General features: G+C 39.5%; 5 protein-coding genes across 5 annotated transcripts; 3 read left to right on the top strand and 2 right to left on the bottom strand.

Moving 5' to 3' along the window:
- Nucleotides 1-66: 66 nt before the first annotated feature.
- On the top strand, nt 67-2,706 carry AK88_00549 (uncharacterized protein; the record flags this gene model as incomplete). The annotated part of the gene is made up of 1 exon (XM_012478197.1): nt 67-2,706. One exon carries the CDS (start codon nt 67-69, stop codon nt 2,704-2,706), a length of 2,640 nt encoding a protein of 879 aa, XP_012333620.1.
- A 901-nt stretch (nt 2,707-3,607) lies between these two features.
- On the bottom strand, nt 3,608-4,758 carry AK88_00550 (uncharacterized protein; the record flags this gene model as incomplete). Its single annotated transcript, XM_012478198.1, has 4 exons — nt 3,608-3,679; nt 3,867-4,059; nt 4,190-4,343; nt 4,515-4,758. The coding sequence occupies 4 exons, from the start codon at nt 4,756-4,758 to the stop codon at nt 3,608-3,610; spliced, it is 663 nt and encodes a 220-aa protein (XP_012333621.1).
- Nucleotides 4,759-6,458: 1,700 nt separating this feature from the next.
- AK88_00551 (uncharacterized protein) lies at nt 6,459-7,294 on the top strand (the record flags this gene model as incomplete). The annotated part of the gene is made up of 2 exons (XM_012478199.1): nt 6,459-6,721; nt 7,078-7,294. 2 exons carry the CDS (start codon nt 6,459-6,461, stop codon nt 7,292-7,294), a joined length of 480 nt encoding a protein of 159 aa, XP_012333622.1.
- Nucleotides 7,295-7,721: 427 nt separating this feature from the next.
- AK88_00552 (dimethyladenosine transferase) lies at nt 7,722-8,858 on the bottom strand (the record flags this gene model as incomplete). Its single annotated transcript, XM_012478200.1, has 1 exon — nt 7,722-8,858. One exon carries the CDS (start codon nt 8,856-8,858, stop codon nt 7,722-7,724), a length of 1,137 nt encoding a protein of 378 aa, XP_012333623.1.
- Nucleotides 8,859-12,955: 4,097 nt separating this feature from the next.
- AK88_00553 (uncharacterized protein) lies at nt 12,956-14,671 on the top strand (the record flags this gene model as incomplete). Its single annotated transcript, XM_012478201.1, has 1 exon — nt 12,956-14,671. The coding sequence occupies one exon, from the start codon at nt 12,956-12,958 to the stop codon at nt 14,669-14,671; it is 1,716 nt and encodes a 571-aa protein (XP_012333624.1).
- Nucleotides 14,672-15,720: the final 1,049 nt, after the last annotated feature.

The following is a 15,720-nucleotide window of genomic DNA, read 5'->3' on the forward strand; positions in this document are numbered from 1 at the left end:
AAAAAAAAAAAAAAAAAAAAAAAGGAAAGTAGCAAAAAAACCGTGTAAGACAAAACAAAAGCAAAAATGCAGATGGACAGGAAAACGCAAATCATCGACTACGATGGGAACATGATGGAGGATCTGAAGGAATGGATGATTAGTAATAAGCTAGCTAATCTAGGGTTCAACTATAACGTGATAGCAATTTTGGGGAGCCAAAGTAGTGGGAAAAGTACTCTCCTTAATAATTTATTTAAAACTTCATTCGATGTGATGAACACAAAACTGGGTCACAGTCAGACAACCCAAGGGTTATGGTTAAGCTTCGATACATTTGAGGATAGTTCGGTTTCCCCTTCCAAGAAGGGCAGTAGCACCAGTCCAGTGAACCCCACGCTTATCTTAGACGTTGAGGGAAACGACTCTAAAGAAAGGGGAGACAACCGCCTAACCTTTGAGCACAGATCAGCTCTGTTCTCTTTGGCACTAGCGGACTGCGTAATTGTAAATCTGTGGTACCACTCGTTAGGGAATTTCACAGCCTCCAACTATGGGTTATTAAAAACAGTTATGGAAGTGAATCTGGAATTATTTCAACAGGATAAAAATTGTCCCAAGACGATTTTGCTATTCACAGTGAGAGACTGGTTCGAAGAATTCGCATCCATAGACATTGTGAAGAATAAAATCGTAGAAGAATACTTAAACAAAATATGGAGTGAAATGAAAAAACCAGCAGGTGCAGAAAAGGCAAATATAAATAATTATTTTATTGTTGAAGTGGTAGGATTATCTCACGGAATTATTAAAAAGGAAGAATTTTTAAAAGATGTACAAAATTTAAGAATGAAATGGATCAATCATTTAAGACCTGTACAATATTCGAGGAATATTCCTTCAGATGGTTTCGCGTATTATTGTCATAGCATTTGGAACACCATAGTGAAGCAATCCCAACTGGACATTCCATCACAGAAGGAAATGCTATCTACCTTTCGGTGTCAGGAAATTAAAAATAACGTGATTTTGAACACTTCCAAAATGATAAAGGAGAAATTAGCTGCCTCTTCCTCGCAGCATAGTAAGACCACGGTTGATGAATTTAAATCATGGGCTGAAAAGGACATAGTGGAAAAAAGCCTCGATGAATACTTTGTGGATGCCTCTAGGTATATAGAAAGTATATGCCTGAAGACATCGGAGGAGTTACTAGAGAGTCTGTTCATACAACTACAAACTATTGTGGATAATAATTTAAATTTTACACAGAGGGTACTGTCGGCCAAATTTGCAAACGAGCTCAACACCATGTATAGTCTGTGCACGTCCGATAAGAACGCCTTCCTCTTCAGCAAAGAGTCCAATCTACAAGTACACAAAAGTGGCAAAGGCAGCAGTTCTCCCAAGGACGATAAGAAGGATAAAAATAATAATCAAGACAAATGTATTCGTTTGTGGTCCAGTTTTCTTGTCAATGCGGATAAACTCGAGTATAGCACTTTGTGTAATTTCTTTGAGGATTATGAAAAATGTAACATTGAAATTAAGAAGAGAAATAAAATTCACGAATTTAATTATAAACCCTCCTTGAGTATCCTCTCTACAGCGATTTGCAAAGACCTGAACAGAATTCGAAATACACAGTTCACCGTCCTTCTGGACCGCACCAGGGCCACCATCAAAAGTAGATTTAAAAATATGGACAACCTACTCATCACGACGAAGAACCCAGAAGAGTACTGGAGCCACACACTCAAAATTGTTAAGGCCATGCAGGAAAATATAAGTAACAATCTAACAAAATGCTTCATAAATTTGAAAGGGGGAAGTGGCCCAGGTAGTAGCATCTGTGGCATTATGGCAAATGGCATGATTGACAATGACGAGGATGATAATATATTCCACATGGACAGCTCAAAGGAGGCAAACAAATCACTTAGCGACAATCATTATGCAGAGGAAAGTCTTCTGAACCATAAAAAAATAGATTTAATTAAAAACAAAGGCAAGTACATCAGCACTGTAAGCGAAGAAATCGATAAACAGATAAAGAACAAAAAAGTGATGTCAGAATTGAACAGCTACTATTTGGACGAAATAATGGACGTGCTTAAAAGTAAGCTAGACGAAATTTCAGACAATTTATCTTCAATCATAATTCAAAGATTTGAATCTGTTTTCAACTACGATGATGCTGAACAACCAAGACAGTGGCGTGAGATCTCCATGGCGGAACTGAAAAAGATCTTCAGAGAATCCAAAAATTATGCTTTTCTAATTATTGACATTCTACAGAAAAATATTAAAGTAGAGCTCATTGATGATTATTTACCAAATAATTTTATAAAAGATGAAATTATCGAAAAGGGAAAGAATAAGGCAAAGAGGAAGATTCAAGAAATTTGTAGGGATGCCCAGTATATCCAAGAGACGGGTGCTAAAATGAGTTTAAAAAATGTGCCTCTTTTTTTCTGGGTTATGTTGTTAGTCCTAGGATGGAACGAACTTTTGTTTTTTATTCGTTTCTTTTTCCGCCTGAATATTATTTTGCCGCTCTTCTTGGCCGTCGCCGTCATTGTGTCGACCCTCTTTTTTAATGGCAATATGGAGGTGCTTTCCATAATCAACAAGGTGGTGTTTTTTCTGGCCAAGAGTTCGTTTGGCTTTTACAAGCAATTGCAGGCGATGGGCGCAAAGGCCGCACAGAGTACCCCAGCGGAGTAGCGAGTGGAGCGGCTACGGTGATTTTTACAGGGGTGTCATAGACTTGCTTTTTTTTTTTTTTTTTCTTCCCTTTTTTTTTTTTTTGTTAAACAGCATCGTTGAATCCCGTCTTGCGTTTTTGGCGAAGTTTTTCTACGCCGAGAAGTGTGTGTGACATGTGTGTAGGGGGTTCTTTTCCTAAAATGACCCCGTAGTTTGAACCCCGCCGTTTTTAGACCTTTTTTAAGTTCCGAGGGTTCGAAGAGTACGTTGCTTAGTTCGAACCACACGGAGTGGAGCATATACAAAGTGAAGTGTAAAGTAGCAAGCATTTGGAGAATTTCCTTTTACAGGCCAATTGTGAAGAAATCAAATGGACACCCCCCACGTCACTTGCTGAAGTAGCGCATCGCAGGAACGTGGAGACAAGAACGGGGGGGCACTGCAACTCGTAAAGGCTCTAAGTTGCAAAAATGGGAAAATATTCAAATACCACCGTGGCAGCATACGGACATGGCGCAAAAGGTAGCGACCCTTCCCATGTCCTCGAAAGTGTAGAGAAAAATTAAAAAGCAAATTTAAAAAGGAATCAAAAATAATTTTAAAAATAGTTTCAAATGCGAAACAAAAAGTTGCAAATTACAAAAAAAAAAAAAAAAGAAAAAGAAAAAAATTGTCCAAATAGTAAATGAGATAAAAGTGTGCATCGTCAAACTGAAGTGTCAAACGATTTTAGAAATGCGCAGAGAGCCTGAGGTATACGTTGTGCTCATATATCTTGCTACCCCATTTTACGGCCACACATTTCTGCCACATGTTTGTGCTACATTTTTTTTTCTTTTTTTCCATTTGAAGAAAACAATTTTGCTTTTTTTTAAACACAGAACCGAGGAGACATGCATGTCTTTCCTCGCGCTCATTTTTAAAGCTCCTTGTTTATGGTCCCATTTTCGTGCATCACTCTGTTGATGAATGAGCTCACCTCCTGGGATATCTAAAAAAAAAAAAAAGGGGATGATAAGGGGTGGAATGTTTCCACACCGGGAAAGGGTTCTCCCCGGCGCCATAGTAGCGTGCAATATGTATATACCCACTCGTCATTGTATACATTGCAGCTGTGGAGGAAGTTAAAAAAAAAAGGGTACAATTTCTACCGCCCATATATAGTTGCTCATTTTTACCTTCATAATAATGTTATACAAATTAAAGACACAGCTCGATATGTGCTTGTAGTTTTCTTGGGACATGTAAGACTTTGTGTATGGAAGGAATAAAACTGTGAATCGTAAAATTAGGTAAACCGAGATTGCTAGGTATAGAAGTTTGAAAATCGGTTTGATAATTCCGTCCCACAAGAGCATGCTGGCGAGGTAACTGTGTTGTGAATGGGGTGGGGTGGTACGAATGAGCGGTGGAATGGTTATAATGCCATTGCGATTGGCTACTAGGGACAGGAGAACCTCCTAGATGATTCCCCTGATGGGTACCACCCACTCATACGTACACTATGTACATCCACTCCAGTATGGTAAAAATCGCGGAGGAAAGCAAAATAAAGCCTAGAACATTATTCTTCTCATCAAACATAGAATATAGGTGCATGCTTATGGGTACTAAGTCGGAGGATTTCCTAAACCAGTTGAGATGGAATAACGACTCTGCGAAGGGGGGGTAGACGATATGTATGCGTATGAGTTGCTTCAAAAAAAAAAAAAAAAGGGCTTCCATTGGAAGTTCAACGGCAGGGCTTCTGCTCGGATGCCAATATGCATGTATACGCACAAAACTAAGCGCAGCGACGAATTCGAGCAGCTGCTAGCAGTGCGTACTGATTGGCCTGGGCAAGACGGGGCAGGGAGCCTTCTTCACATAAACCTTGTTCACATTGTCTACTTTGAGTTTATTTCTTATTTCTAATTTGATTGGCCTTTTCTCCCTCTTTCGGTAATACAGCATATTATACACTTCGTCTTCCGTGCTGGAGTAGATATTATAGCACCCATTCCATACAATGTGGCAGAAGATCAGGTAAGAAATGAGGAAGCAGTAGGTCCCTATTCTTAGGAAATCCATTTTGTAGGCTGCGGAGAGTTCTGTGCTTCGTCCAGATGTCTTTTGTCTTTCTCCGTTTTTACGATTCGATTTTCGTTTTCTCGTCCTTATGCGATTTTTTTTTTCTTACTGTTCTTTCTTTTTTCTTTCTTTGTTCTCTTTTATCCTTCCCTTTGCTAATCGGACGAAGATGAATTTCTCATCTTTTTTTTTTTTACCTGCAGCGTTCCTCCGGGGCGGCGTAATCGGCGGGCACATGGAGCTGCCAAGGAACATATCCAAATGAAAGACATACGGACCCCAAAAAAAAAAAAAAAAAAAAAAAAATTCTCATTTTAATGCCATACAAAATTGTTTATATTTTGGAATGCGCAAATTTGCCTTACCATTTTGTACGTACATGTGTATATTTCGAACCTTTGTGTCTGTATCATCTTTTTTTTTTTTTTTCTTCCAACCGTTTAACGGACATGTAGAGATGTTTTTTTATCACTCTATATGGCAATCCACGTGTTTCTACATGAACGCCCCTCGCTTAAGGTCACGTAATTTTCCCCGTCCATTCACTCACTCACTCACTCTCTAACAGAGTACAGTTGCTTTTTTAGCTTGATTAAAAATTCAACGGGGTATCCTGCTCCCCCCCCCACACGTCCCCGAATCAACCAACCTACACACGGACCAGAACATCCTAACTCTCTTAGCATGTATGTCCGTTTAAACTTTACGAGGCATTCCCCCAATGAAGGAAAATGTGCGCATCGTGGTATGTAGAGCGGGAGGGAGAACTTCATGAGCCTCCACGAGTACCACTACTTGGCACTAGTGGCCTAGGTTATCATAAATCTTTTTTTTTTTTTTTTCTTAATAAAAAAATTGGACGAAATAAACAACGAAATGGTTAGGTATAAGTGCACTATTTTAAAGAGTTCTTTTTCTACTTTTAGATGAACACATTTTCCCCCTCTTTGGTTTCCTTCCTAATGCGCATAAGTGGGACATAACGTCTGTGCGGGGAGTTACACATGCGTGAATGCATAGCCACACTGTCTATGCATGTGCATGCGCATGTGTTGTTCGCCTTATGTGCGTTCTGTTTATATTTGTTTTTATGTGCGGGGTTATACAACACACTAGGGGGAGACATAATTTTGTTCCGTCTTCAATTTGGTTAACTAAGTGATGTATCGACAAACGCGAATTGAGAATGAGGACACTACGTTCGTTTTGGAATGCCACTAGAGGATATTAAACTATCGCGGGGGACAGAGACGCAGAGATAAATAAACCCGCGCTTTCGCACCGCCCCCCTCTTTTCATGTGCATAATTTTACCGCGTCCCTGTGTATACAACGCGCATACGAGAATGTGCACTCCCACGCGTGCATGCTCTCATAGGGGTACTCTTTAGTTAGTCCGTGCGTTTTAAAATTATTTTTCCCCTTCTTCCTCGCTCCAATGGAAATTTCGGTCTCTTTTTTATGCCTGCAGAAAGTGAATATGTACCTTTCGTCATCGTATGATTTCTTCCTACTATTACTCCTTAACCTTTTTATAGTGCGTCATTTTTTTCCATTTTTTTTTTTCTTCCCATAATTTTTACCGCGGAGCTTTGAACCAGTTAAATTATTTTTCTTCACCTTATATATACCTCTTAAACGCGTAACCAAAAGGGGAAGTTAAATTTCATTTATTTATATATTTTTTTTTTGTATTTCCCAATGGGTAGGAGGCGCCTCGATAAAAATGTAAACGACGCGGCCGCCCAGAACAGGGGGAAGAAAGTGAAAAATACGAACATTGGGAAAAACGCAAAAAGGAGGAAAAGGAAAAAGGGCTCCGACAGCGAGGACGATGATGACATTGAGATTACCAACACGAACGTCAATTTGAACGGAAATGTCGCGATTTCGTGTAAATTCAAACAGAGGGAAAAAGTGGACATAAACTTGATCCTGGCCCAGGACGAGGAGGACGCGTCCAAGTAAGAAACGAGCGCAGTGCCCATCTGATATAGCTATACATTTCATAATACGCATGTGCGTATGTTTGTGTGTTTAGTTAATCCCCCGGGGGATGACTCTGGGTGGCTCATTGGATAGGACGACCACTCCAGCTGCGCTTGCTCGTACACGTTCACGTATATATATATTTATATATATACATATGGAGAAGTAGTCAGTTCGAATAAGTCCCGCGAGGTGACCACCCAAATGGCAGAACGCTGTCCTACCCATGTAGGATGGCCACCCTGCAACCTTATCGCACTATTCTTTCCCCCCCCTGTTTGATTCATTCACCACTATAATCACCCCATTTCACTTTCCATTTTTTCCCAAGAACGAAGACCTACTGCTGGACCAAGGTCAACGGAGGCCGAAGTTCCCTCGCGCGAAGAAAATTCTGCATCGTTTGCGGGTTCGAAGGAAAATACAAATGTTTGAAGTGCTATGAACACAAGCCAGTGTCGTTCATCAGGTACTACTGTTCTTTGAATTGTAAAAAGGTCCATGATGAGTTCTCATGTTGTAAGAGTAAGATGTTGGACACGTGGTAGGGGATCCTTCCACGGCTGTGTGGGAACCCGGTTAAGGATTCCAAGGCAGGCAACGCACTTTTGCAAAAGCTTGCCGCGTTTGTTTTTGTTTTTTTTTTCAATACGATAGCATTGTCATAGTTGTGCAGCGCGTTTCATTTCGCAAGCGATGACATGCTTTACTATTCCCCCCATACACATACACACCATATGATCCACATTCTTACGTGGTCTCACTTTTTTTTTTTTATCATTTCATTTTGTCTTTTTTTTTTTGTACATTTTTGCGTTTTTTTTTTTTGTTAAAATTAACTCAAAAAAAGGGGGAAAAAAAAAGAAAAAATTTTTTAAGCAAACAAATAAAAATGAGGAGTGCCCCATGGGGGCAGCTGTCACCTCGCCGGATGGGCGTATGGCAATTTTAGTTTTTTTTTTCTTGTAAACGTTTTTACACGTGCTGGTCCATTTTGTCCACATTGTCGTCGTAACCGTCGCTATCGCCGCTGTCCGTGCCATCGTCCTCGTTGAGAAGAATATTGGCCGCCCGTGAACTGCCCACATTGGAAATATTAAAAAAGTGAATTCCCTTTTCGTTAAACTTGAGGAGCAGTTTTAAAAAATCGTTTTCATCCAAACTGACACTTCTGCATTCAGCCATGTCCAGTTCATTTAGAGTATCAAGGCAGTATTTTTTAAAAGGGAAATTAACGGGTACAATTTTGTTAAAGGTACAGAAATTTTTGTAATTATGTTCAAGCATATTTAAAACTGCGTTTCTCTTAAAAATGGCATGAAGCGTTTTTCTTTTTCTGCTAAAACAAATTCTTAGTAAATTATCCCACTCATCAAAATTGATAAAAAAATTATTTTCCTTTGGGATCAGTTTCACAATGACACTATCAACTTTGGGGGGAGGATTAAAACTACTTCGATCCACATTGCATATTTTAATCACCTTACAAAATAGCTTAACATTTACTGTTAACCTGCTGTAGTTACTATCTCCTACATTGGCCAGCATTCTTTCTGCAAATTCTTTTTGAAACATTAACACTGCACATTTGAATAATGGCCTGTGTGCAATTAATTTGAAAATGAGTGGACTCGATATTTTATACGGAATGTTAGCTGTGCATATATCAAATCGGGGGAAAACAGTCTTAATGGCATCCCCTTCATACACTTCTAAATTATTATAGCCTTCATAAAGACACCTCTTTTTCACTTCACTTACCATTCTGGCGTCAATATCTATCGTGATCACTTTTTTTGCTATTGGTAATAATTTCACTGTTAAGTTTCCTGTACCGCATCCTATTTCAAGCACCACATCGGAACTCTTTATTTTCGCGGCCATTAAAATTTTATCTAATATACCAGGGTTCTTCAGCAGGTGTTGTCCGTGTTTCTTATACAGTATCATATTCATTTTGTTTCCGTTTTTTGCCTTGGACGTGCTGATCTGCCTGCTGCTGTTTCCACCTTGGGTGGTGCTTTTCTTTTTCCCTATCGCGTCACTCACATTTTTCAGTATGCTCACGGGTTTGTTCACCACCCCTTGGTGGTACCAGCGCTTGGGCTTCATGTTCGTTGCGCTCCTGCTCGAGAGGGCGTTTTGGAAATTCCGCAGAAGGGCGTAGCCGCCTGCTCGCATGGCATCGGCAGGGGCGCGCCTGACTCGGTTGGTTCTGTTTTTGCGTCAGGTCCGCTGTTTCGTCTGATTCGGTTGGCTCTCCCCTCGCGTGTTCAAGGGAACAACATGAAAATGTTCTCATCGCAGCGTCCTCATAAAAATACTATGTTTTTTTTTTGTGTTTCCAAAACGGAAAAGCATTTCTTTAAAAAAACGGCCACTTTAAAATGTTTTTAACAAGAAATAAATTGAGGAAAAAACATAAACTTTTTTTTTTATGCGCCTTTCCCTTTTTTAAAAAAAAAAAAAAAATTTATCCGTTCCTGGAATTTCCCAAACTGAAAAATGAGGTGCCTAATGACGTGGCGATGTTGCTGAGTCTGAAGCACGAGCGCATCCATAGGTGCTTATATATAATTCGTGCAGAGCCTTCGCGTGAAGGAAACCGCCTCCGAATTTTAGCAGGCAAAAATGAACACGCGGCAGAAAAGAATTAAATATAGAAATATCAGCGCAGGTGATTTATTATTCTGTTTCAAATTTACAAAGCGGCAACGAGGCGAAATTTATTTATTATTTATTTTTTTTTTTCCTGTGAATTTTTCAATCCATCTGGGGCGAAGGATTATGTTGCGTTAAAATTGTGCCCCTATGGGGAGTTGCATACCCTTCGCGGTATACGACTTGGTTGTAAACATTATTATCCCTATTCTTACCAATAAAAATGGGTAAAAGAGAAAATATGAATAAAAAAAAAGCGAGCGGGAAAGGCCCGTTTTTATTTACATGCGCATGGCGAAGATAGTTGCAAAAATATATACCAGACGGATCGAAATAGAACGGACCGTTGGCGACACGCATTTTTGTGAACATGTCTCCTCGTAGCAAGTGACCCAGTGTATTTCCACAAAATGATGCTTCAAAAGTAACACCATATTTATACCTAGAGGTATGGTTATATGCCCGTTTTAATCCCTCCACACCGAATAGCACACCATAGAAAAGGGGCGTAAACGTGTAAAGGGCAAAGTAGGGGGAGAATAAACATACCCGTAACGTACGTACATCCGTATGTTAGCCCAACCTGCCATTTTCAATTTTGAAATTAGGCCATGGACACATCTTTGTAATCCACCATGTGGTGCGCATAAACACGAATCACCACGTTTGGGGGGTAGGACGCCTGTACGTAGTTGTAAAACTGGTGGCAAGGCAAATTTCGCCATGCTTGTACCACATAACATTTTTTGCTTAAATGGTGTACCTCTACATCTGTGAGGGGTCGCCCCGGTTAATCATTTCTCTGACTACGCACGAGTCCATTACATAAGTTAAGAGGACTCACATACAGTACATGTCAATCTGGTTGGTTGCAGCAAAAATTTGACTTAAAATTGCGTTTACCTTTTTTTCTTCAAATATGTTAATCATGTTGCTATTATAAAGAAAGAGGCATGTACAACTGTTCGAAGATCATTTTGTTTTTTTTTTTTTCTAATGGCACATTTAATGTCCCTATGCATGCAACAATCTGACACGTAAATGACGAATGAGCATGCATTTCTTTTTTTTTCCATGCAGTGGTAAATGCTATGTGAATTTTCCAGTTGGCTAAGTTAGGCGCGCATAAATGGGTAAACAGCGTGCCTGAATGTAGGTGTGTATTTAAGGGGAATTCATATGGGCCTATATCAGTGCGTATGTTCAGGTATGTTTACGTATGTGTACTTTTGCACGCGCACACGTGGGCGTAACGGCGTGGTTCGCCCAGACGCCTGAGCAAACACACATGTACAGATATGTATGTACACTCTTCTGGGTGGGCCCAGTTCTTGCGCGAATCAGATTTATGCAGTTATTTTCCCCTCCCTCCACATATTAAAAGTTTCTCCCAGTTAATTCTTTTCGCTTTAAAGATGAATTAAATTGGTCTTGTTTATTTTTTCTTTTTTCCCTAGGTGACACTGTTTCCGTCTATAGAATGAACTCCTGTATATTTTACTTTTTTTTTTTTTTTTTGTGTTGAGAGCGGGGAATTTTTTTACAGGACGTTTTGATACATTCAAAATTATGTGCTGTATTTTTGGTAATTTTTTCACTTGGTTTTTTTTCCCTTGAATTTTTCACTTTCATATTTTCCCAATTTTACATTTACTCCTGATTTCTTTTTTTTTTTTTTTTTTGTTCCAGCCGCTTATCGTCCTTTACATTAGCACACGAATTCACCACTTTAACGAGTTTACAAAGTTCTTTTGTACAAGTACGTGCACGAGTAATGTGACGCAGTTGAATGCGCAGGTACACATAACTATCTAAGTTGGCATTGCGCGTGTACGTCGACCTTGGTTTATTTATGCTTTTTTTTTTTTAGCCTTTTTTTTTATCCTTTTTTTGTTAGCCTTTTTTTTTTTTATCCTTTTTTTTTAGGCTTTTTTTTTTCCATTTTTTTTGTCTTGTTTGAAAACTTGGAAAATACATGCAATTCACGTTTTAACTGAGTATGAAGGACAATTGTAAATACATGCATATGCGCCGCACAAGTGACGCACATGCGGCGTATCTGAACGAATACCCGCATGTTCGGCCATTCGTGTGTAAATTTGTACGTATATTGCGCATGCCTACATATATGTATTTAATTATACATATGTGTTTTATTTGTTGATTCCTTTTTTTTTTTTTTCTTTTGTGCTACTCACCCCTTTTGCTTTTTACCCCGGTGCGCGTAAAAAAAAAAGTTCAACCGCACTCTCGCAATAATGGAAGCATAGGGCCTGAGTAGGGCAACGGTTAACTCCCTCTCCCCCAAATATGTACATAGCATAAAGCAAATGATGACTTGTATATTTGTGACAAGTATATATTTTTTCCCAGTTCGCTGAAAATATATGGGCGACATTAGATGAAGCGAGCAGTTACAATCCTAGCGCTACCCTTCCCCTCATTTTTAGCCACCGTAAAATTTGCAGACAACTCATGGGCGTGTCTTACATGCCATACCACCCACCTCATTAGTTCGTGGTAAAACCGCGCACATCGCTGAAGCGGGGCGGGTGCAAAAGGAAAACGAAGAAGCGAGAGAAAGGGGGGGAAACAAAAAACTGAAAAAAAAAAAAGACAACCCAAACAACAACTGGTTGAATGTGAACTACAGAAGCACACAAAAGTTTGCACTCCCCGACATTTTTCGAACATAATAGAAAAAGACATAAAAAGCAGAAGCAGCAGCGTTCGCTCTCTACGCGTTGCTTTGTTTGAATCTGCGTCAAATTTGCAATGTAACATTTTGTTTCCACAAAAAAACGCTGAAAAAAAAAAAGTCTAACGTGGTGAAGACACACGGGTAGCGTACTGCGCTTGATTAAGTCTAAGGGAGTACATCTTTTTTTATTCATCCGTTTGAATCCCCCTGAGCCCATATGTGGCGCAACCAGGCATGTTTGAATGTGTGTATGTATATGCATCTTATTTGCGTTTCTCCATCCTCGCTGCCTGCGTGTGTAATTTTTTTTTTTTTTTTTTTTGTTTTGTATTCATAACACCCTGGGGGTGAGCCCCCATCTCTTGCCATTTCATCTGTCCGTGGATTCTCCATAATGGTGCAGATAATCACGCACAAAAATTACGAATAAAGTTGCGTACAAAACCGCATACATATAAATACACCTACTTGGCTTCTCACCCATAGAATGTGCATTTGAGCCGAATCCTAGTTCACCACTAAGGCCAAGCAATTTTTTTTTTTGCCCCCGTTTTCGATTTCATACAATTATGTCACAGTTGGTATGCTCATTTTTGCGCGTATTTTAAGTTTAAAGTTTTGGTGCCCAAGTACACCAGCGCTCTCTTTTAATTTTGAGCTCCACGTGAAGGCAAGGGAAGAACAGAACAGACGTGTTAAAGCCAAACGTGCCCCACACCGTGTGACTCCTTTTCCGCCTCGGCACCAACTCGAGTAAGAAGACAACTCACGGAGGGGTTCCACCCCCCCGAAAAAAAAGAAAAAAGAAAAGAAGCAAGAAAAGGGGATAAAAAAGAAGAAGGAAAAAATGCACCTGCACAGACTCGTAGATTTCAACTACTCCGTGGGCTTAGATGTACTGAAAAATTTTGACATCGTTAACTACCTCATAGTAGTTATTGTGCTGCTAGCAGTAGTGTTAGCAATATTTAATGAAGACGCCTCGGCGGGCTCGCCAAGGTTATCATGGGTATTAGGAGAGTTCCTACCGATTCAGCAATCGATTTTTTCATTAAACACCAATACAGAGAAGAAATTATTGAAGAAGAAAAATAGCAAGACGTATGCATTTATCACCTTTGTTTGTAATTTATTCATTAAGGTAAAGTGTTCCGTCTTGCAGGGCACCTTCCTACATCTACTAAAAGGGTTCTACAAAAATGGAATCAACAAATTAGTTCTCTACAAAAATCTGCTTGTCTTAAAAAACAAATCGGAATCCAAAAGACATTTTTATTATTTGATTCTAAAGGATAAATATAACCTACCAATTGAGAAGGGCGAAAATGAAATGAAAAGCTATTTAGATGCAAAAAGGGCACTGGTTCGTATGAACAAATGGGCCTTTATGTGGAAGGTATCTGAAGTAAAGAACGAATACATCACTTGTGAAAATGCCAAAGTGAGACCCATATCGTCGTACTCTTATCTAGATTTTATAAGAGAACCCCTGGTACAAAATTCTGCCATTCAAGCAGCTATGGAGTGGTCCACAGGAAATCATGGTCCGAGATTGCTCGGAGGGAATAATGAAATTTTAAGAGACTTAGAAAAAAAAGTAGGACAATTTTTTGGTAGAAATGATTCCATTTTAGCCGTTTGTGGATTCTTAGCTTGCATGTCAGGGATCGCAGCTGTTGCTACGCCAAGTGACCTCGTCCTTTATGACAGCAGAACCCATGCGTGTGTAAAAATAGGAATTCAGATAAGTGGTGCCAAGGCATACACATTTAAACATAACGATTATAATAATCTAGAAATTCTGCTTCTAAAACATAGAAGTAAATATAGAACCTGTTGGGTGTGTATAGAATCTGTGTATTCCATGGATGGGGATATCCCCCATTTACCATCCTTTAAGAAATTATGCGTTAAATATAATGCCAAGCTATTTGTGGATGAAGCACATGGGTTGGGTGTACTAGGAAAAACAGGAAGAGGCTTAGAAGAACATTTCAACATGCCAGGTTCCGTCGATTTAATAGTAGGAACTTTTAGTAAATCGATTGGTTCTGTGGGAGGATACATTGTCGCATCAGATGAGGTCATAGAATTCATGGACATCCATTGTATTGGAAATGTGTTTTCAGCTCCACTACCTTCTTACTGTGCAGGTGGTGCATTAAAAGCCTTCGAATTAATAGATGCTCAACCTTGGAGAATTGAAAAGCTTAAATTTAACAGCAAGTATTTAAGGAATGGATTGAGGACAGGCATGGGTCTATGGCCAAAGGATTATCCTGAAAGTTATAAATACGTCATCGAAGGGGATGATGAGACGAGTGTCATTCCAGTAATTTTCCCAAATGACCCAGACAGACTACTAAAAATTTGTAATGTTCTTTTTCAGAAAAAATGGATGATTTCGGCTGTTACGTACCCTGCTTGTCCATTGAAGCTACCTAGGTTTAGGGTTACTGCCACGTCTGCGTATTCCGTGGAGTACATGAACGAATTTATTCGCGATTTGATTAGTGCCACCATCAGCGTGGAGCCCTCTCCGTTTGATAGCGGCCTTTTGTGACAGCCTTCTTTCGAATGAGATTAATTCCACCGGGAGTAATTCCATCCGGAGTAATCCCATCTGCAGTAGTCCATCGGGGCTGCGTTGTTTTGGTGTTTGATGCAAGGGGCCTTTAACTCGCGTTGTGAGGGCATGCCCAGTTAATGCCTCCGTCATGCAGGTGGCTACGACGCCATGCATACGATGCTTCATATCCTTGTACCGTTTTGTTCCATGTTGTATAAGGAGACCTACAAAGCGATGTACGATCCTATATGTCATGCCAACTTGTGTTTCATTTGAATTTTTTTTTTTTTTTTTTTTTCCATAAATTTGCATTCCTAATTCGTTTCCTATAATTAGATTAAATGACATCAGTTTTTACTGCTTTCCTCCCCCCGCCTGTTTTAACATTTTTCGTTTTATCAAATTTATAAACACATTAAATGATTAGCACATTAAAAAAAAAGAGAGAAAAAAAAAATCGCATTTGTTTCTGTTACAAAATAGCAGAGTACTTGCGCACAGTGCAGGAAAGAGCTAATTTGTAGCCTGTTAAAAAAGTGCGCCCTTGAGACAATTTGGACAGATGCAAAAGTTTGCACATTTTTAAAGAGTACACACTTGAGGGGGGTAGCTCAAAAGAAGTTGAGACGTCGCTGTGGTGTTCTGTCTGCGAGTCGTATTTTCACACAAAGTGGTCAAAACAAAAAAATAATATAATAAAATTCTTTTCCGTACTACTAGTTCACATGTCCATTCGTACAACGGATGAGAGCTGCCCACATTTTTTCCCAATTGTTAAGAAGCCCACACATCTTCCCTGAGAAAGGTAGCCACCTCGTTTCGCATACGACAACGTGTACGTGTCCACATGTCAAAGATCGGGAGATATATGCTGCCCGTAATGGATGTTCTTTCTTTCCCTTTTTATACTTGCAATGTGACATATGGCACGCTGTTTGGGCCTGTTTCCGCTATCCCAAAGTACATGATAAAATGTAATGATATATAAAAACGGCTAAGTGTTCCACGTGGGGTGTACATATTTTAACATTTACACATTTTTA

Source organism: Plasmodium fragile (assembly GCF_000956335.1).
Source record: "Plasmodium fragile strain nilgiri unplaced genomic scaffold supercont1.4, whole genome shotgun sequence".
Lineage (NCBI taxonomy): Eukaryota > Apicomplexa > Aconoidasida > Haemosporida > Plasmodiidae > Plasmodium > Plasmodium fragile.